The following is a 21364-nucleotide window of genomic DNA, read 5'->3' as shown; positions in this document are numbered from 1 at the left end:
GGAAAAAATTGGGGGGAAAAACCGGGAAAACTGGAAAGTTGGGAAAATTGGGGGGAAATGGGAAAAGTGGGGGAATTTGGGGGAATTTTGAGGAATTTTGGGGGAATTTGGGGAAAAATTGGGGGAAATTTTTGGGGAAAATTGGGAGAATTTTGGTGGGAAATTGGGGGAATTTCGGGGAATTTGGGGAAATTTTAAGAAATTTTGGGGAAATTTAAGGAAATTTGGAGGGAAATGGGAAAATTGGGGGAAATTTCAGGGAAATTTGGGGAATTTGAGGGGAAATTTGGGGAATTTTGGGGGAAATGGAAGAATTGGGGGAATTTGGGGAAATTGGGGAAATTTCGGGGAATTTTGGGGGGAATTTTGGGGGAAATTGGAATATTGGGGGAATTTTGGGAGGGGAAATGGGGATTGTTGGGAGAATTTCGGGGGAAATTTGGGGGAAATGGGAGAATGGGGAATTTGGGAAATTTCCAGGGAATTTTTTGGGGGGGGGGTCCCAAATTTGGGGGATTTTGGGGTTTGGGGGTCCCAAATTCGGGGGGATTTTTGGGGATTTTGGGTCCCAATTTAGGGGCCCATGGGGTTTTGGGGTCCCAAATTTGGAGGATTTTGGTGTTTGGGGGTTCCCCAATTTGGGGGAATTTGGGTTCCCAAATTTGGGGCATTTTTGGGGGTCCCGAGGAGGTTTCGGGGTCCCAAATTTGGAGGATTTTGGGGGCTTCAGAGGAATTTTTGGGGTTCCAAATTTGAGGGATTTTGGGTTTTGGGGGCTTCCAAATTTGGGGGATTTTGGGGGGTCCCGGGCAAGATTTTGGGGGGTCCTGGGGGATTTTGGGTTTCCAAATTTGGGGGATTTTGGGGGGTTCCGGGCGGGATTTTGGGGTTCCCAAATTTGGAGGATTTTGGGGGGTTCTGGGTGGGATTTTGGGGTTGCAAATTTGGAGGATTTTGGGGGGTGCCGGGCGAGATTTTCGGGGGTCCTGAGGGATTTTGGGGGCTCCCGGTCAGGATTCTGGGAGGTCCAGGGGGATTTTGGTGTTCCAAATTTGAAGAATTTTGGGGGGTCTAGGGAGATTTTGGGGGTTCCAAATTTGGGGGATTTTGGGGGGTTCCGGGCGGGATTTTGGGGTTCCAAATTTGGAGGATTTTGGGGGTTCAGAGGAATTTTTGGGGTTCCAAATTTGGGGGATATTGGGGGTTCCCGGTCGGGATTTTGGGGGGTCCCGGGGGGGGATTTTGGGGCTCCCCAAAATTGGGGAATTTTTTGGCTCCCAAATTTGCCGGGACTGTTCCAAAGGAGGGACAACCGGGGGGAGGGGGGAGGGGGGGGGGAAAGAAGCTCCAGAGAACCCCAAAATCTCTTTTGGGGGGGATCCCTGAATTTGGGGGGGGTCCGTGAATTTGGGGGGGGAGGGGCACTCACAGCGTGGCCAGGCCCGGGGGGAGCCCCCGGGGGACGCCCCCGGCCCCCCCCCGGCAGCGGGCGGTGGTTCGGTCGCAGACGCAGCCCCCGGGACAGGCCACGCCCCCTTTGGGGACCCCCCCAAAAACCGGGACCCCCCCAAAAACCCCCGGCAGCCCCCCAAAAAACGAAACCCCCCCAAAAAATAACGGGAGACCCACAAAAACCCCCGGGAGCCCCCCAAAAACCCCCGGCAGTCCCCCAAAAATCAACGGGAGCCCTCCAAAAAACAAAACCTCCCCAAAAATCCCCGGGACCCCCTCGGGAAGCGCCAGAAGTGCCCCGAGAAGGAGCAGGGGAGACATTGTGGGGGAGGAGGGGGGGGTCCCAAATAAAGGAGGAAATTCCCCAAAAAAATCCCAAAAAAAAGCACATTCACCAAAAAAATCCCCAAAAAATTCCCCAAAAAAAGCACAAAAATTCACAAAAAATCCAAAAAAATCCCCCCAAAATTCCCAAAAAAAGCACAAAAAAGCACAAAAATTCACAAAAAAATCCCCCAAAAATCCCCCCAAAAAATACCCAAAAAAGCACAAAAATTCACAAAAAATTCCCCAAAAATTTCCCCCAAAAGTTCCCCAAAAAAAGCACAAAAAAGCACAAAAATTCACAAAAAACCCCCCAAAAATTCAAAAGAAAGCACAAAAAAGCACAAAAATTCACAAAAAATTTCCCAAAATATCCCCCAAAAAGTTCCCCAAAAAAAGCACAAAAAAGCACAAAAATTCACAAAAAAGTCCCTAAAAAAGTCCCCAAAAAATCCCCCAAGAAATTCCCAAAAAAAGCACAAAAATTCACAAAAATTTCCAAAAAAATCCGCAAAAAACTCCCCCCAAAAAAAAGCACAAAAAAAGCACAAAAATTCACCAAAAAATCCCAAAAAATCCCCCCAAAATTAAAAAAGGCAAAAAAATTCACAAAAAAATCCCCAAAAAATCCCCAAAAATTTCCCCAGAAAAGCACAAAAAAGCGCAAAAATTCATAAAAAAATACCAAAAAAATCCCCTAAAAATTTAAAAAAAACCAAAACACAAAAAAGCAAAAAAATCCCCAAAATTTCCAAAAAAATTCAAAAAAAGCACAAAAAAGAAAAAAATTCCCCCCCAAAAAAAATTCTCAAAAAAGCACAAAAAAATTCCTAGAAATTCCCAAAAAAGGGGAAAATTCCCCCCCAAAAAATCCCCAAAATAGCAGCCAAAAATTCCCAAAATTCAAAAAAATTTCCTAAAAGAGCACAGAAATTCAAAAACAAATCCCCCAAAAGCACAAAAAAAATCCCAAAAATTTCCAAAAAACCACAAAAAATATCCTGAAAATTCCCAAAAAAGCACAAAATTTTAAAAAATCCACAAAAAATGCCCCAAAAAAATCCCAAAAATCAGAAAAAAATCCCAAAAACTCGAGAAAAAAATCCCAAAAAATCACAAAAATTCCCCCAAAGGACGCACAAAAAAAAAAAAAATCCCTAGAATTCCCAAAAAAGCACCAAATAAATCCCAAAAATTCACAAAACCCCCTAAAAATTTACCAAAAAAAAAAAATCCCCCCAAAAAACAGAACAAAATCATAAAAATTCCCCCCAAAAAAGCACAAAAGAATTTTCCAAAAATTCACAAAAAACCCAAATTTCCCAAAGAAAATCACAAAAAAACCCAAAAAATCCTCAAAAAGCACAAAAAATTCCCCAAAAAGCACAAAAAATCCCTCAAAAAAAATCCCCAAAAAAGCACCAAAAAAATTTTCCAAAAAAGCACCAAAAAATCCCAAAAATTCACAAAAATCCCCAAAATTCCCCAAAAAATTCCAAAAAAAGCCCCCCAAAAAATCCCAAAAAAATCCTGAAAAGGCACCAAAAAATCCCCAAAATTAAAAAAAAAACCCAACAAAATCCACCCAAATTTGGTTTAAATCCCTTCAAAACCCCCCAAAATAATAATTAAAAACTGCTACAAAAAAAACCCAAAAACACCTCAAATTTGTTTAAATGCCCCCAAAATACCAGAAAATAAAAAAATTCAGTTCAGCAAAAAATCCTAAAAAAATCCCAAAAACCCAACCAGAAATCCCAATAAAATCCCCCAAAATTTGGTTTAAATCTCACAAAAAAACCCAAAAACTTTAAAAAAATCCCCAAAAAAAAGCTCAAAAATTCCTAAAAATACCGAAAAATTCCACCCAAAAAAAAAAAAAAAACCACAGAAATTTTTTTTTAAATCTCCCCAAAAATGTCCCAAAATCCCGTCAAAAATTCCTACAAAAAAACCGGAAAATTCCCCCAAAATCCTCCGAAATTTTGTTTTAATTTCCAAAAATCCCCCACAAAAAATCCCCCACAAAACCCCAAAATAGTCTAAAAAATTCCTTTGAAAATTGAAAAAAATTCCCCAAAATTCCCAGAAAAACAAAACAAAATAAAATAAAATAAAATTTAAAATAAGAATATAAAACAAAACAAAACAAAACAAAACAAAACAAAATAAAATAAAATAAAAATGAAAGACCAAAAAAAGACCCCAAAAACACAAAAGCCCCGAAATAACCCCAAAATTCCCAAACCCGCCCTAAATTCGCCCCCAAACAGCCCCGAAAATCCCCCAAAAAATCCCAAATTCCGCTTCCCGCCGCCCCTCCGAGCCCCTCCCGGTCCTCGCGCCCGGAAAGTGACGAAAATTCCCCGAATTTGCCCCAAAATTCCCCCGAAATTGCCGCGAGTTCGGCTCCGGCGGCGCCGCGCGGGGGCGGCGGGGGGCGGAGCTGGCCGAGGAGGGGGCGGGGCTCTAGGAGAGCCCGCCCACTGCGGGCGGGGCCATGTCCAATAAGGAGCGGGTTGCCATATATGGAGGGGCGGCCGCGGCGGGGAGGCCACGCCCGCTCCCGGCACAAAGCGCTGCTTGTCGGGACTGGGACAGAGCGGCTTTGTACTGGTTTGGACTGGGAGGAACTGGGGGGGACTGTGGGGGAGCGGGGTGTGGGGAGTTTTGTGGATGAATGGCTTCGTGAGAAAGGACATGACTACGTGCAGTTAGTGAAGCAGTAGCTGAAAGTTGTGTAGTGCAGCAATAGCAGATGTAGCAGCAATATCTTATGTCCTTGGGTAAGCTGGTTCCAAACAGTAGAATGGTCAGCAAAAAGATAAGTGTAAGGGAAAACAAAGCAAGCTTAGAAAGCCTCAAAGGCGGGGTTGACCTGTTTTTGATACACCAATGATGAGCCTAAGTTTTGCAATATGCATGAGTTTCATTATAACGGGTATAACTGTACATGCGTGCTTGGAATAAACTGAGACTTGTTGACGTTATAGAATGGACTTGTCTCCTTTCATTTTTTCCACACCACAGCATCACCATGGTTTCCTTGGATACGCAATATCTCTATGGACCATTGGTTCCATGCGGCCCTGCTGTGTCACAGTGGTTCCGTGGTTCCATGAAGCCCCACTGCATAGCAATGGAATCTTGGTTCTGTGAGGTTCTGTGCGGTCACAATGGTGTCCCTGATTATGGAGACCCTTGGTTCCACAAGGTTCCATGATATCACAATGGTCTCCTTTGTTCCAGACTGTAACAATGGACCCTTGGTTCCACGAGATTTCATGATGTCACAATGGTCTCCTTAGTTCTGGAGTGTAACTATTGACCCTTGGTTCCACGAGGTTCCACGTTGTCACAATGGTCTCCTTGGGTCTGGACTGTAACAATGGAACCCTGGTTCCATGAGATTCCATGATGTCGCAATGATCTCCTTGGTTCCATGAGGCCTTGCTTTGTCACAATGGACCCATGGTTCCATGAGCTTCCGTAGTGTCACCATGGTCTCCTCGGATCTGCATTGTCACAATGGACAACTGGTTCCATGGGACCCTGCTGTGTCACAATTAACCCTTAGTGCCATTGGGTTTTCTAGGGTCACAATGGTCTCCCTGGTTCAACGACACCTTGCAGTGTCACAATGGCTGCTTGGTTCCCTGAGCTTCCATAGTGTCAGCCATGGTCTCCTTGTTTCTGCAGTGTCACAATGGACGCTTGGTTCCATGAGCTTCCTAAATGTCACTGGTCTCCTTGGTTCCATGTGGCCCTGCTGTGTCACAATGGTCCCATGAGTCTATGTCCCTTGGTTCCATGAGTTTCTCTACTGTCAGCAATGGTTCCTCTGTTCCAATGTGGGCCCACTGTGTCACAATGGACCCTGGGTTCCATTAAGTTCTTCAGCATCACAATGGCCCTTTGGATCCATGAGGTTCCTTCGTGTCACCACGGTCTCCGTGGATCCACATTGTCATAATGGACAATTCCTCCCATGCAGTCCCACTGTGTCGCAGTGACCCCTTGTTTCCATGAGGCCCCACTTTGTCACCATGGACCCTTGGTTCTATAGGTTTTATCCTCTAATAATGGACTCCTTGGTTCTGTGAGTTACCCTGCATTTTACAGAGGTTTCTTTGCTTGCCACAAGGCCCGGCTGTGCCTCAATGCACCCTTGGTTCCATGAGGATCTGGAGGATCACAAAGGATCCTTGGATCCACAGCGTGTTGAGGAGTTTCTCGTGGAACAAGGACATGCTATCCTTGATGCTGTTCCTTTGCAGGAGCTGGACAACCCTGGCCTGCAGATTACAGAATTACTTTAGTTACTTTAAAGTACTTCGGACATCCTTGGAAAGACAATAAGCCTTGCACAAACACAATAGCCAATGCTGGGTGCTGAGCAGTATATGAAAGCTCTAACGTACTATAACCTGATCAGATGCTTGTAGAATAACAGCCAATCAATAAGTGACAATAGCAAATAAATATTCATTGGTTAACATAATATGATTACATTTATTACGTTAACCAATGAATGTTAATTTGCTATTGTATTATGTAAGGTGATAAAGGCATAAAACATGAAAAAATTAGACAATAAAGGAGGATGACATCAAGCCATATTGGTTTGGGTGTCATTACTCCAACTGGGTCTCCGTGGGACCCTCTTCAGATTGTCATCAACAAGAGGTCTTGATTTTCATACCTACTAGAAATGGATTAGGAAATGCTGGGGATCCATATCAACTGAGGATTGATGATATCAATCTATAAATAGGAAAAGTAAAGAGGACAAAACAATTCCCTCTGCACTGTTTTCAATATAGTAGGTTGACTTTGAATACACTTCCGCAATCTGTTGAATTAACCACTGAAGAATTGAAGACTTGAATTATTCCCATGGGCTTGTCTTGTTTGGGTGTTTGGAAGAAATATGAATGAGACTTTGTCACTGAATTTCTATACTGAAGAGCTCAAGAAAGAAGAAGCCTCTGGAGTAGTAAAGTAAATCACCAACCTCCAAGGTGCTGAGGATCCATCCCCATCAGAGCAGCAATGAGCAGAAATGGGCACAGCTTTGGGGCTGCCCCAGCTCTGGGATGGGCCCTGGGCCTGGAGCAGGAGCAGCTCTGGAGGGCCCCAGGGCCGGGGCTCTTGTGCTGGCCTGGGCAGATGGGATGGCAGGAGGGGCTGCAGAGCTCTCAGCACCTCAACCAGAGGAGAGAAGGACACCCAGGGAGCTCCTTTGGCCTTGGCCAGGCCCCTTCCCCCATGGTAGGGCTGAGTTCTGGCTGAGCTGCAGCTGCTGCTGTGCCCTTGGCAGGGGCTGAGGTCGTGGGGCAGTGCCCAGAGCAGCCTGGGCTGAGCAGAGCTGTGGGGCCAGAACCGGCTGGGCTGTGCTGGGGAGAGGCCCTTGGTGCTGCCCAGAGCTCAGGGCAGCTGGCAGAGTTGGCAGGGAGCTGGGCTGGGCTGGGAGAGCCTGGCACAGAAACCATCAGTGTCCATCTCAGCCTGGCTGAGCGGGCAGGGGCAGGACTCAGCCCAGGCCTTGTGGGGCAGGGCCAGCGCCCAGGCAGGCACTGAAAACAGGCAAGAGCCCCAGAGAGGAGGCTGCTCTGTGGCCTTGGGGCACGGACAGAGCAGGGAGGGGCCCAGGACATTTGTCAGCGCCAGCCTCTGTCTGTGCCAGCCCTGGGCAGCCCTGGCTGCTGAGCCCAGCTCTGCCCTGGGCTGAGTTTGGCTGTGGCCCAGCTCCATCCTCCTGCGGGGCTCAGGGCCTGTTCCCGGCCATGGCCAGCCCTGGCCGCCTCTCTGCCAGCCCAGAGGCCGGCAGAGCCCGGGCAGGGCTGTCTGTGCAGCCCCACAGGTGCCACGGGCTCGGCAGGAGCTGGCAGAGGCTGCCCAGCAGGGAGGCCATGGGGCACAGAGCCCCAAGGCTGCCCAGGGCCCCACGGCACAGGGGCCGTTCCCAGCCGCAGTGCTCCTGTCCTGGGCTGGGCTGCACAGGGGCTGTGGCACCATGGCTGGGCCAGCACAGGGCCACAGAGGGGCCACGCAGCCGCTGCCGGGGCTGGCAGCAAGGCCGGGCACAGACAAGGAATTGCTGAGCATGGCCTGCGCTGGCCAGGGCTGCCTGTGCCCAAGGCAGAGCTCAGCTGCCCTTGGGGGCTGCAGGAACACTCAGGAGCCCAAAGAGCCTCCATGGCTGTGCTGGAGACCAAGGCTGGAGCAGGGAAATGCAGGGATGCTGTGCCATGGGTAGAGCATGGAATTCCAGCACACACCTCAGCTCTCTGATGATCCCGGCACCGTGCTGAGCCCTGTTCCAGACTGGAGCAGAGCAGATGTTGATGGCACAGGAGCCCTGCAGGGCTGGCAGGGACCTGCAGCTTGCAAGGTGCTCTGCTCTCCCTCAGCTCCTCTCTGAGAGATCCAGTCCCAGCTCGGCACCTCAGGGCACAAGTGGCACTGCCTGGTCATGGGCACACAGCTGATGCCTGCCTGGAAGTGGGCACAGGTTTCAATATTTTTACTTTTCATATTATGGAAGCAAATTTTTATTATCTGGGTTACTTCAGTACTTTTAAGAAAGACCAAAGTTTTCTGTCCAGGAACAGGAATTTCCTGTACTAATGGCAGGAGGAGAAATACTGACATTGCCTTCTACTTGTGTCGCCAATATTCTGTTTATTCCTTGCTCTCCCTCTTCATTCAGGTGTTTCCAGCTCTCCTGTTTAAGTGGCCATGTCTAAGGACATCACTTCACTAGGCCAGCTGCATCTATGTACTTCCTGCTGCTCCCAGATTTCCTTCATCAGATGCTTTCTGGTCATTCAAATGCCTCTCAAATCATTGGTTTCATGCTTTGAGCTTCCGGGATTTGCCCAATCTTTCCAAAGTTAATATAAATATCATATCAGTCAACATCCTTATTGTGCTTATATCTATCAAAGAACTCCCTTTTCTTATGTCTTTTTCTGAAGCTGTTCCTGTATGGAAATCCCTTGGGGATGGCGAATATGTCAGATGCTGCTGGGACATCACAGAGAGCTGAGGGAAGAGCTGTGATGCTTATTAAACTCTTCAAATGTTCAACTTGTGTTTGTTGGCAAGAAACCTTTCTGTGCCTCTGTCACCAGTCCCTGAGCCCAAAGGACACAAACCTGATGAGTTGTGGTTCCCACTGCAGGGGCTGCACTTGGACCTTGGCTCTGCACAGGAGAGCTCTTCATCCACTTTCCCTCTTTTCCTCCTCTGGCCATGGAGGGAGCTCCTGATTTCAGCCTGTGACTCGGGTGTGCAAAGAGCAAATCTGGGCAGAATCGGGGCAAGGAGGGTTGGGGGGACCTTGGGATCGGTGCTGGGCACAGAAGGTGTTTTCCACTGCTCTGAGACTGCCTGCTGTGCACAGTGGATTTAATAGCCAGCAGAGGAATGACTTGCACTTGATGGAGCTGTGCCTTCCCCAGGCTTTGTTGGCTGGCAAGAAATGAACATCCCTCTGTGTCTGGGGCAGCTCCTTCTCCAAGGAAAGCAGGTGGGAGTGGGAGCCAAGGGGCTGAAAGCTGCAGGTGCAGCCTGGGCTGGAGGGAGCTCAGATTTGCACAAGGCTGCTCTGAGTGCCAGGGCTTGGATGGGCGAAATGGTGGGGTGGGGATAGGGACAGAGTCTGATGGATTGTCAGCCATAAAGGGTCTTGATTTTCATATCAATTTAAACTGCATGGAAAGGTACTTGGATTCAGTGTCAATTGGAGATTGCACATATCAATGTATTAACTAAAAAAATCAAAAAAGGACCTAAAAAATGGTTTCTCACTCCCTGTGTAAATAAAATTCATTCACTTCAACTACACTAATGGAATCCGCCTAACCAACCACAAAGGATTTGAAGGCTTAAATCAAATTATTCCCAGAGGCTTGGCTTGTTAAGGTGTTCTGAATGTTAATGAGCCCTGGGCCACTGAATTCCTGAACTGAAGAGCTGAAGGCTGAAGAAGCCTCTGGAGCAGTAAAATTCAGCAGCAGCCTCCAAGTTGCTGAGGATGTCAGCAGCCCCCACTGAGGCCATCCCTGCCCAGAGACCCTGGGGGAATGGGCAGACAAGGAGAGCGTCCCTGGGGCTGGGGCAGCAGAACTCATGACACCTACCAACCCCTGGATTCCAGCAGTGTCCAGATGGAAATTCCAAGAGGAGGTAGGGTCAAGATGTGTGCTTGCCTTGTGGTCAGCCTTAAATACCCCTTGGTGTTACTGGGCCCTTCCCCCAGGTGGGACTTGGGGTCATTTGGTCACTCAGGAGCTGGGCTGGTGCTCCAGAGGTGGCTGTGGAGCATTGCCTGTGCTGTGCCACGGACTGGCAGACACTGCTGGGCTGGGATAGAGGCTCTGGGGGGATTGGGGTTCCAGGGCAGGGCAGGGCTGGGGTTCCAGGGCAGGGCAAGGCTGGACCTGCCCATTCCTCCCCCTGCACATGAAATATTTCCAGCCAACAATCTCCTCCAGTCTGTCACAACAGTCAACATTGGAGGTGAAATCCCAATATGGCAATTGGCACCTGCAGGAGAAGGACAGTTCTTTTCCATAGGAAGGAAAGCCCAGAGCCCCAGTGCTTGGAAGACAGGGGAGAGCCTCACTAGGCCAAGGCCAGCCAGACTTTTCAGGAATGGCAGATTTTGTCCTGGGTCAGTCTTTGAAGATAGGGAATTTTGGAGACAATCTCAATTTTGGCCATGGCACCTGGAGAAGCAATACAATTCTTTCCCAAAGGAAGGAAAGTGTGGAGCCTTCCCCCGTGTTTTGGAGGCAGATAAGCAGTGACCCTTACCAAACGAATGCTTGCCAGATTTGTCCTGGCAATATGTCCATGGGAACAATCCCTGGATATAAGGAAATGGAGGTGAAATCCCAATTCTGGCCATGTGTGCCTAGAGGAGGAGAGTTCTTTTCCATAGGAAAGAAACCCCGAGCCCCAGTACTTCAATAGCAGATGAGAAGAGACCCTCTAGGTGCCAAGCTGTCAGGGAGTCCCTGGAGGCCAAACCAGCCAGACCTGTTCTGTGTTCCCTTGGTTCCTTGGGGCCTCGCAGTGTCCCAGGGGTCACCATGGTTCCCCAGGCCCCACAATGACATGGGACTCCTCTGTTCCATGAGGCCGCAATGTCACAATGGACCTTTGGTTCCCTGCAGTCCTGCAGTGTCACAAAGGCCTCTTGGTTTCATGAGGCCCCACAGTGTCACAATGGTCCTCATGGTTCTGTGGGGACCCCCGGGGTCACAATGGTCTCACTGGTGCCATGAGGCCTTACAGTGTCACAATGCTTTGTTTATTCCGTGGGGCCTCATAGTGTCCCAATGGTCTCCATGATCCCATGAGTCACCTCGTGTCACAATGGTCTCCTTGGTTCCACGGTGCCCCACAGTCTCACAAAGGCCCCTTGGTTCCATGAGGCTGTGAAGTCTCTTAATGGTGTCTCCATGATTCCATGAGGCCTTGCAATGTCACAATGGACCTTTGGTTCCCTGGGGTCTCGCCATGTCACAATGGTCCCTTGGTCCGATGACATCCCAAAGAGTCAGTTCCCTGAGGCCCTGTGGTGTCACAATGGACCCTTGGCGCCTCTCAGTGTCGCAATGATCCCAACATTCCATGGAGTCACACAGCGTCAGTATGGTCCCTTGGTCCCACAAGGCCGCAGTGGTCACAATGTTCCCTTGGTCTCACAGGCCCCACAGTGTCACAATGATCCCTTGGTCTCACAGGCCCCACAGTGTCACAATGGTCCCTTGGTTCCATGGCTCCTGTGCTGGTGCATTCCCCCCTCCCCTTCTCAGGCCGCCCTGCCAGCTGAGAAATGCTCGCTGGGCCTCAGCCTTGGCCAGCAGCCCCTGGGCTCATCTCCTCTGGAGCTCATCACAAACACGCTCTGCTCCAGGCACTGCTGCTGCCCAGCCAGCTCCTGGCTGCTTCAGGAGCAGCCCTGGGAACTGTTTGTGTTCCCTTGGTGGCACAACATCCCTGTTCTCAGCCTGCCAAAGAAAGCTGCTGATGCCAAGTGCGGCCAGGGTGAAACATGGCTGGGACTGCAGCCCCTCTCTTGGGGCCCTACAAACAGCGCTCCAAAAGGAGCCCTTGGAGCTCTCCTGGGCCAGCGACTCCCTCTGAGTGGGGCCTCTCCGAGCCGGGAACTCTCCCGTTTGCTGCACTCGGGGATCCCAAAAAACGAGGGAGCCTGGGCCGATCCCCCCAACTCCTCGAGGCTCAACCCTTCCCTGCTGGGGAGATGCCAAAACATCCTCAGGGAGCATTTCCCTGCCCTCAGGGGAATTTCTCACAGGTGCCCTGCACTGACTCTCTGTGTCTGTGTGCACACAGGAGTGCCTGTGCTGGGGAAATGTGGCAGAAATGCTGCTCTCTGAGGGGTCTGAGTGCCTTGAATAGCTGAGCCAGTCAGGCCTGTAAGTGAGGTTAAATCACAAGGTCTAAGCTAAGTTAAATGCTGGTAAGAGTTGTTCTTTTGCCAAGTTCCAATGTTTAATATAAGTTATCATCTAATTTGAATATTGTTAAATGCTATTCCTTTGCTAAATTGCAAAGTCATGGGTTATTAATTAGGTTAAATACACTTAACCTCTGTTCTTTTGCTAAATTGTGAAGTTGAAGGTATTAGTTTATGTGAAGGTATAATTACGTCCTCTTAAGTTTGAATACAGTAAAGCTTTTAGGCCATATTCCTTTCATCGTTGCCCTCACTGTCCTTGTGTCACACACACACAGGGACACTTCTTGGTTCATTTCTGGTTTGATTGCGTGGATTTTGTTTGGTTTTGTTGTTGCTTTGTTTCCTTGGTGTGCCTGAAGTGTCCAGTCAGGAGCAGAGTGACTCTTGCCAAGGAACTTTGTGCTGCTCTCACTTTAATATTAAATCTGGTTTTTGCTGATCCCTTGCCAGGGATTTTTGCAGCACTCTCAAACCCTCGTTGGTAACAGGGTGAAAGAGCCCTGGCCCAGGCTCTAGCGCTGGGGGACATGGGGACGCTGCCAGGGGGTCCCTGTCCCCCTGTCCCACCCCCCATGGCTCCAGCCCCCGTCCCTGTGTCAGGCTCTGGGGTCCATCTTGTGGAACATCCTCTGGGGGAGGCTGCAGTGCCGGGGGTGGGGGGACCCAGGTGGACAGGGGACCCCGCTGTGCACAAGCAGTTGGACTTCTGGGGGGGGAACTGGGAGAGGGGCTGGGGCAGAGTGACCTCCCCAGTGACTTCACAGAGTCCCTGTGATGTCACAGAGTCCCTGTGATGTCACACAGGCCCTCTGATGTCATATTTCCCCTGTGATGTCACACAGCCCCTGTGATGTCTCACAGCCCACTCTGAGATGTAACAGGCCACCTGTGATTTCACACAGATTCCCTGTCATGTCACAGCCTGCTCTTTGAGGTCCCAGTCTGCCCTGTGATGTCCCAAAATCTGTCCTGTGATGTCACATCACAGCCTGTGATGTCACAGACACCCTGTGATGTCACAGCCAGCTCTCTGATGGCACAGCTACTTGTGTGATGTTATGCAGCCTCGCTGTGATGTCACAGCCTGCTCTGTGATTTCACAGTCAGGTCTGTGATGTCACAGCCCACTCTATATTGTCTCAGCCTTCTCTGTGACAGCACACAGCTACTCTGTGATGTCCCAGAGCCTTATCTACAATGGCAGAGTCTTCTCTGTGGCCTCACAGCCAGTCTGTGATGTCACACAGCCAGCCTGTAATGGCACAGCTGATTTTGTGACATCACAACCTCCTCTGTGATGTCACAGCCTGCTCTATGATGTCACAGCCTGCTCTGTGATGGCAGAACTCATTTATCAAGTCACACAGCACCTCTGTGTGCTCACAGACCCACCCTGTGATGTCACAACACCTTCTGTGATGTAACACAGCCACCCTATAATGTCACAGCACACACTCTGACCTCACAGCCTGCTCTGGGATGTCATAAAGGCATCCTGTGATGTCCCATCCTGCTTTCTGATATCACATAATAGACCAGTGATATCACTGTTGACTATATGATGTCACAACCTGGTCTGTGATGTCACACAATCACAGAATCACAGAATTACTGCGTTGGAAGAGACCTTTAAGGTCATAAGTCCAACCCACACACTAACACCACCTTCGCAAAATTATGGCACTGAGTGCCACATCCAGTTTTTTTTTTAAACACATCTCATGATGATGACTCCACCACCTCCCTGGACAGACTATTCCAGTACTTTATCACCCCTTCCATAAAAAACTTTTTCCTAATATCCAACCTAAATTTTTCTTGGTGTAGCTTAGGACTGTGTCCTCTTGTTCAGTCACTTGCTGTGAGGAGAAAGAGACCGACACCCACCTGACTGCAACCACCTTTCAGGGAGTGTAGACAGTGATAAGGTCACCTCTGAGTCTCCTCTTCTCCAGGCTAAACAACCCCAGCTCCCTCAGTTGTTCCTCACAGGACTTGTGTTCCAGACCCCTCACCAGCCTTGGTGCCCTTCTCTGGACATGCTCCAACCCCTCCATGTCCTCCCCAAACTGGGGGTCCCAGAACTGGACACAGCACTTGAGGAACAGTGCCAGGACAGGGGAGGAATGCCAAGTACACCAGTGCCAAGTACAGGGGAAGAATGACCTCCCTGCTCCTGCTGGCCACACCATTCCTGATCCAGGCCAGGAGCCATTGGCCTTCTTGGCCACCTGGGCACACTGCTGGCTCATGTCCAGCCTGCTGTCGACCAGTGCCCCCAGGTCCCTTTCTGCCTGGGCACTGTCCAGCCACACCATCCCCAGCCTACAGCGGTGCAGGGGTTATTGTGGCCAAAATACAGGACTTGGCACATGGATTGATTAAACTTCATCTTGTTGGACTTTGCCCATCCATCCAACCATTCCAGGCCTCCCTGCAGAGCCCTCCTACCCTCCAGCAGATCCACACTCACATCCAGCTTGGTGTCACCTGGAAAGATGTCCTTGGTTCCAAGGGGCCCCTGAGTGTCACAATGTCCCTTTGGTTACACCAGGCCCTGCACTGTCACACTGGTCTTCTTGGTCCCATGGGGCCCCAAAATGTGACAATGGACTCCTTAGTTCCATGGGGTTTCTCAGTGTCACAATGTTCTCCTTGGTGCCGCAGTTTCACAGTGGCCCCTTGGTTCCATGGGGCCCCAGGGTGTCACAAAGGCCCCATGGTCACATGAGGTCCCACACTGTCACAATGCTCTCTGTGCTTCCACAAGTTCCCTCAGTGTCACAATGGACTCCTTGTTGCCATGAGCCCACAGCGTCACAACGACCTTCCAGATTCCCTGAGGCCCCAGAGTGTCACAGTGGCCCCTTGGTTACACAAGGTCCTGCAGTGTCACAGTGTCCCCTTGGTTCCATGAGGCCCCACAGTGTCAGAAGGGCCCCTTGGTTCCACTGGGCCCTGGACTCTCCCAATGCTCTCCTTGGTTTGGCAGTGTCACAAGGGTGAAACCCCTCGGTCACACGAGGCCCTGCAGTGTCACCATAGCCTCTGTGGTTCCACCAGGACCCAGTGTCACGGGGACTCCCTGCTTCCATTTGGCCCCAGAGCACCACAATGGAGCCCTGGTTCTATGGGACTGCACAGTGTCACCATGGTCCTCTTAGTTCCACGAGGCCCTGCAGTGTCACAATGGCCCCAGAGTGCCCCAATCATCACAGAATGACAGAATCAAATAGGCTGGAAAAGACCTTTGGGATCATCAAGTACAACCAATGCCCTAATACCGCCTTGTCACCCAGACCATGCCACTGAATGCCACTGGAGAGGGACAGTGACTCTACCACCTCCCCCCTGGCCTGCCCATTCCAATGCCCACTCACCCTTTCTGTGAAGAACTTCTTCCTCTTGTCCAGCCTAAACCTCCCCTGGTGCAGCTGGAGGCTGTGTCTTCTTGTCCTGCCCTCCAGCAGATCCACACTCACACCCAGCTTGGTGTCACCTGCAAATTTGGGGATAGTGGGCTTGATCCCCTCACCCAGACCATCATTGAAGATGTTAAACAGGGCTGGGCCCAACATAGATCCCTGGGGGACAGCACCAGGGACTGGACACCAGCTGGGTGCAGCACCATCCCCACCCCTCTCTGGGCCCAGCCTCCAGCCAGCTCTTCCATCCTCCAGCCAGGAAGGAACCTGCCCAAGCCGTGGGCTACAGCTTTTCCAGGGAATGCTGTCAGAGACAGTGTCCAAGGCTTTGCTGAAGTCCAGATGGACACATCCATGCACGGGTGGGTCACCTGGTTATAAAAGGAGATCAGGTTGCTCAGGCAGGACCTGCCCCTCTTAAATCCACGCTGGCTGGCTCTGACCCCTCGGCCATCATGTGGGTGCCCTGTGGTGGCTCTCAAGGTGATCTGTTCCATAACCGTCCCAGACACCGAGGTCAGGCTGACAGGCCTGGAGCTCCCCAGATCCTCCTTCCAGCCCTTCTTGGGGGTGGGCTCACACTGGCACCTCCAGTGCTCTGGGACCTCCCTGCTGAGCCAGCACTGATGGTAAATGATGGGGAGCAGTTTGGGGAGCTCATCCACCAGCCCCCTCATCCCTCTAGGATGGATCCCATCTGATCCCATACACCTGTGAGCATCTGAGTGGCTCAGCAGGTCACCAGCTGCTTCCTCCTGGATTACAGGGGGCTGTTCTGCTCCCTGTGCCCATCTACCAGCTCAGGAGAGCTCTTGTCCTGAGAACAGCCTATCCTAATATTGAAAATTAAAAGAAACAAGATGTTAAGGAGCTTGGCCTATTCCTTATCTTTAGCTACTATATTTTCCACTGCATCCAATAAAGAGTGGAGGTTCTCATTATCCCATAAATTGCAACTGAGTTATTTGTAGAAAAGTTTTCTAATATTTTTCACAGAAGTGGCCAGGTTAATCTATTATTGAGATTTCACCTCTTTCCTCTTTTTTCCTGCATGACCTAACAACATCCTTAAATGCTTGCTAAGTTGCCTGACCTTCTGTCCAAAGTTAATGCACCCTCTTCTTTCCCCTGAGTTCCCACAAAAGCTCCATGGGCAGTCAGGGCAGTCATTTTCCTCACCAGCTCATCTTTTGCCACACTGGGACAGGCTGCTCCTTCCCCCTTAAGATTACTTTCTCAAAATGTACCCTTTGTTCCTGAACCCCTTTGTTTTTAAGGGCTTTTTCCCTTAAAAATATCAGTACCTGATTTGGTACTCCTCAAGTCAGCATCCTAAATAGGCCAAAGACTGCCCTTCCTAATTCCAGTGTGGAAGTTTTGTTGCTGTCCCTCCTTCTTTCACAGATCATTGAAAACTTGATTATTTCATGGTCCCTGTGCCCCAGGCAGCCTCTGAACCCCACATCTGCCACCAGCCCTTCTCTGTTTGTGAGCAGCAGGAGACAGAGCTTTCCTTGGGAGTGGAGTGTTACAAAAATTGGGTAAAACAGGAAACTCAACACCAGTGCAGCTTTAAGAAGCAGCATTCTTTATTCAGCTAGATGCATGGGGGATAGCTCCTCCCAAAGCCGAGCTTGCTGAGTACAGGAAAGTTTCTGTTCATGTTCTGTATTTTGCACACATATTCATTGATTGTCCTGGACTAAACACACATCTGATAAGCATTTTTCCAGAATCATTAACATATTTCCCCTCCCCATTACCCATGCTGTCTTCTTCCTGGGGATCTTCCCTGGTGGTCTCTGGTGCTCGTGGACCCAAATGTTCCCGTGGGCCTGGCTGAGCTGGCAGGACACTGAGGCTGGTGAACTTCCAGTTCCCCTTCTCCCACAGTTGGCATTGTGTGGTTTCCATAGGCCTGGGGAGTTGGAGAACAAGCTCCAGTTGTCAGCTCACCTGGTGGAGACAATTCATCATCTGGTGACATGAGGTCACAGAGTGGACTGTGACATCACAGAGTGGACATCAAGCAACTACAGCATCATTGACTGTCTGTGTGACATCAGATAACAGGCTGTGACATAACAGCAGACTATGATATCACAGAGTGACATCAGAGACCAGCTGTGTGGCATTAGAGATCTGGCTGTGACATCTCAGAGAAGGCTGAGACATCACAGAGGGGCTGTGTGACATCCCAGGAGGGCTCTGTGAGGTCACTGGGTTGGTCACTCCGCCCCAGCTCTCCCTCACAGTTTCTCCCAACAAGTCCAATGCTGTTCATACCCAGCGGGGTCCCTGTCCCCTGGTATCCCCACGGTCCACCTGGAGCCACAGGCTCCACCCAAGGATGTTCCATAGGATCCACCCCAGAGCCTGACATGGGGACAAGGGGCCAGGGCTGTTTGACCAGGACATCAAGGATGTGGATTTTCCAAGTCCCTGTGGCCTGAGTTGAGTTCCCCAGGGCAGGAAAGATGTCTGGCAGCTGGAGCAGGGCTAGGGAAGGGCCTCCAAGGTGGGGCTGGAGCCCTTGGGCTGTGAGCAGAGGCTGAGGGAGCTGGGCTTGTCCAGCCCGGAGCAGGGAAGGCTGAGAGGCTCCTCATCCCTGCCTGGCAGTGCCAGTGAGGAGGGGATGGAGAACACAGAGCCAGGCTCTTCACCAGGGGCCTGGTGGGAGACAAAAGCCAATGGGTGGAAGGGGAAAGAGGGGAGATCAGCCAGGCCAGGAGAAGATTAAATGAGTCAGGTTGGTTTCAGCATTTCCTCAACACCAAAACCAGCCTGACCTCCCTTCTTCATCCACCACTGACAGCTTTGCAAATCAGGAATTGTTTGAGCTCTTTTGCCCCCACTCCAGGATGAGCATCCTGATGCAAGAACTTAACTGTGTTTATATCTATCAGAGAACCATGTAAGTCTAAAATCAGTTTTAGTATGGAAATCACTTGTGGATGGTGGACTTATCAGATGCTGCTGGGATGTTGCACATAGCTCAGGGAAGAGCATGATTGTTATTAATTTGTGTCCTGTTCTACCATGGTCTGTTGGCCATGAAGAGAAACTTTCTGTGCCTTTGAGTCTCACCAGTTCCTGACTCCCAAAGGACACAAACCTGATGAGTTGTGGTTCCCACTCCAGTGGTGGTACTTGGAGCTCCCTCCATCCCCAGAGCAGAGCTCCCTTGTCCCAGAAAGTCCCTGGAAATGCAGGGATGAAGGAAACAGGACAGGCTGTAGGGATCAGGGGCAGGGCACAGACAGGGATTTGGGGTGGTTGTGAGCCCAGGGCAGGACCCGGCCCTTGGCCTTGGTGAACCTCATCCCACTGTCCTGGGCCCATGGGTCCAGCCTGTCCAGATCCCTCTGCAGAGCTTCCTGCCCTCCAGCACAGCCACACTCCACCCAGCCTGGGCTCACCTGGAACTGACTGAGGGTGCCCTCGATGGCCTTGTAGAGATCAGCAATAAAGAGATTTCACTGACCTGGCCCCAGCCCTGATCCCTGGGGACACCCCTGGATGTGACTCCATTCCTCAGCTGCTCTGAGTGCCAGGGGGTGGATGAGGGAAATGGTGGGGAGGGGGTAGGGACAAAGCGTGATTGATTGTCAGCCATGAAGGGTCTTTGTCACTGTTGAGGCAGGACGGGAATTAAGAGGCTCTGACTCAGAAGGCTGTTGAGAGTAAACTCCGGTTAATTCAAAATGCACTGCTCTTTTATACAGAGCTCTGCAAAGACCAAATCCATTGGTTCTGAAGTGAAAACAACCCACCACCATTGGTGCAGTGTGGAGAGTTTTGTGGATGAATGGCTTCGTGAGAAAGGACATGACTACGTGCAGTTAGTGAAGCAGTAGCTGAAAGTTGTGTAGTGCAGCAATAGCAGATGTAGCAACAATATCTTATGTCCTTGGGTAAGCTGGTTCCCAACAGTAGAATGGTCAGCAAAAGGATAAGTGTAAGGGAAAACAAAGCAAGCTTAGAAAGCCTCAAAGGCGGGGTTGACCTGGTTTTGATACACCAATGATGAGCCTAAGTTTTGCAATATGCATGAGCTTCATTATAACAGGTATAACTGTACATGCGTGCTTGGAATAAACTGAGACTTGTTGACGTTATAGAATGGACTTGTCTCCAGTCATTTTTTCCACAAAAATGGTGACCCGATCGACGTGATAGACGCCACGCTGGAGTGACGAAAAAGGGTTCGGGTCCTGATGCAGCCAGGACGGCAAAAGTGCTGAAATGAAATAGAGTGCACCGTGCCCCAGGTGACTGCAGAGGCAAGCCTGGCTGATACGTGCTGCCGACGACCTCAGAGGGCTGCAACAATGCTGACAATACAGGTATGGAGAGGCAAGCAGCATATGATTTATTTACAGCATTCTTGCAGAGAAGGCAGATTAAAGGCATTGATTTGCATAAAGATCTGCCAGGGTTATTAACATATGGGTATTCTAAGTGGTTCTTTGTAAATACTCATACAGTACATGAGTTGTCTGAGTGGCGTAAGTTCGGGGATAAACTGTGGGAGGAAGTTTTAGATGATGATAAGACAGCTAAAAAGTTGGGAAAGTGGTGGAAGGTAGTTCACAATGAGTTATTGCAACATCAGGCAGAAAAGAAAGCTGCTGAACAGAGAACTTCTGCACTAGAGAAAAATAGAGGTTATAGCGGGGAGGATTGGTTGCCTGGTGTTTCCATGCCACCTGCTGTATCTACAGTGGAGTTACCTCCATTGCGACCTGTGTCTGAGGACACGGAAACAGAGTCACATTGTGAGCCCACGGCTCCTCCAGCCCCCCCAGAACAGAGATCGTCGGTTTGTCGAGGTTTGTCTGTCAGTAAGCTGATCCCTAGGACAGAGTCTGACCTAACGGAGGCTCTGGCCAGGGAACAGAGGGAAGCTTGGGCAACTCTGGCAAGAGAGGAGCTGGACAAAGGAGATGGGCAGGCTTTGGAGCTAGCAGCGGAACTAGCTTGTCCTGTAATTTTTCAGCAGCAGGCAGGTGGAGGGCTAACAGCTCAGATTACACTGTTAGATTGGAAGTTGTTGTCACAATTGCGAGCCACAGTGAGTCAATTTGGAGTTACTAGTGAACCAGCTAGGCAGATATTGGATTATGTTTGGAGTACTAATATATTACTGCCAGGAGATCGTAGAAGTCTTGCTAAGATTATTTTCTCGCCACATCAGAGGCTTTTGTTTGGTGCACACTGGCAGGCAGAGGTTAATGAAGCTGTAGCTATACAAAGGCAGCCTGGAGATCCTCTTCATGGAGTAACTGTAGATGAATTGATGGGCTTAGGACCATATTTTCACACTGAGGCACAAGCTATGCTAGGACCTGAGAAGTGTCGAGAGGCAATGAGACTAGCTCGAAGGGCTATAGATAAGGTGAAAGACCCGGGAGGTTTGCCAGCGTATATGGGAATTAAACAAGGAAGGGATGAGACTTTTGGAGCGTTTATTGATTAGGCAGCGGCAGCAATAGAAAGAGCTGGAGTGCCTGAGTTTATGCGTGGGTCATTGTTGAAGCAGTGTGCTTTGCAAAATTGTAATGCTTCTACAAGAAGTGTGCTAAACACATTAGGAGCTAATTGGACTATAGAAGATACATTAGAGAGGATGGCTACTATACCAACGGGGCAGCAGACATTTTTA

At 49.9% G+C, this 21364-nt stretch overlaps 1 protein-coding gene across 1 annotated transcript in view; it reads right to left on the bottom strand.

The window, feature by feature from the left end:
* LOC116184718 (leucine-rich glioma-inactivated protein 1-like) overlaps positions 1-20438 on the bottom strand; it is a 33384-nt gene extending 12946 nt beyond the window's left edge. Inside the window, exons 1-2 of the mRNA XM_077789795.1 lie at positions 20433-20438; positions 17463-17617 (exon numbers count right to left, since the gene is read on the bottom strand). Of these exons, the coding sequence (XP_077645921.1) occupies positions 17463-17617; positions 20433-20438 (161 nt within the window). The remainder of the gene's footprint in view (positions 1-17462; positions 17618-20432) is intronic.
* Positions 20439-21364: the final 926 nt, after the last annotated feature.

Source organism: Lonchura striata, chromosome 37 (genome assembly GCF_046129695.1).
Source record: "Lonchura striata isolate bLonStr1 chromosome 37, bLonStr1.mat, whole genome shotgun sequence".
Taxonomy (NCBI): Eukaryota; Metazoa; Chordata; class Aves; order Passeriformes; family Estrildidae; genus Lonchura; species Lonchura striata.
The sequence above is the reverse complement of the archived record's forward strand: the minus strand, read 5'-3'. Positions and strand labels throughout refer to the sequence as shown.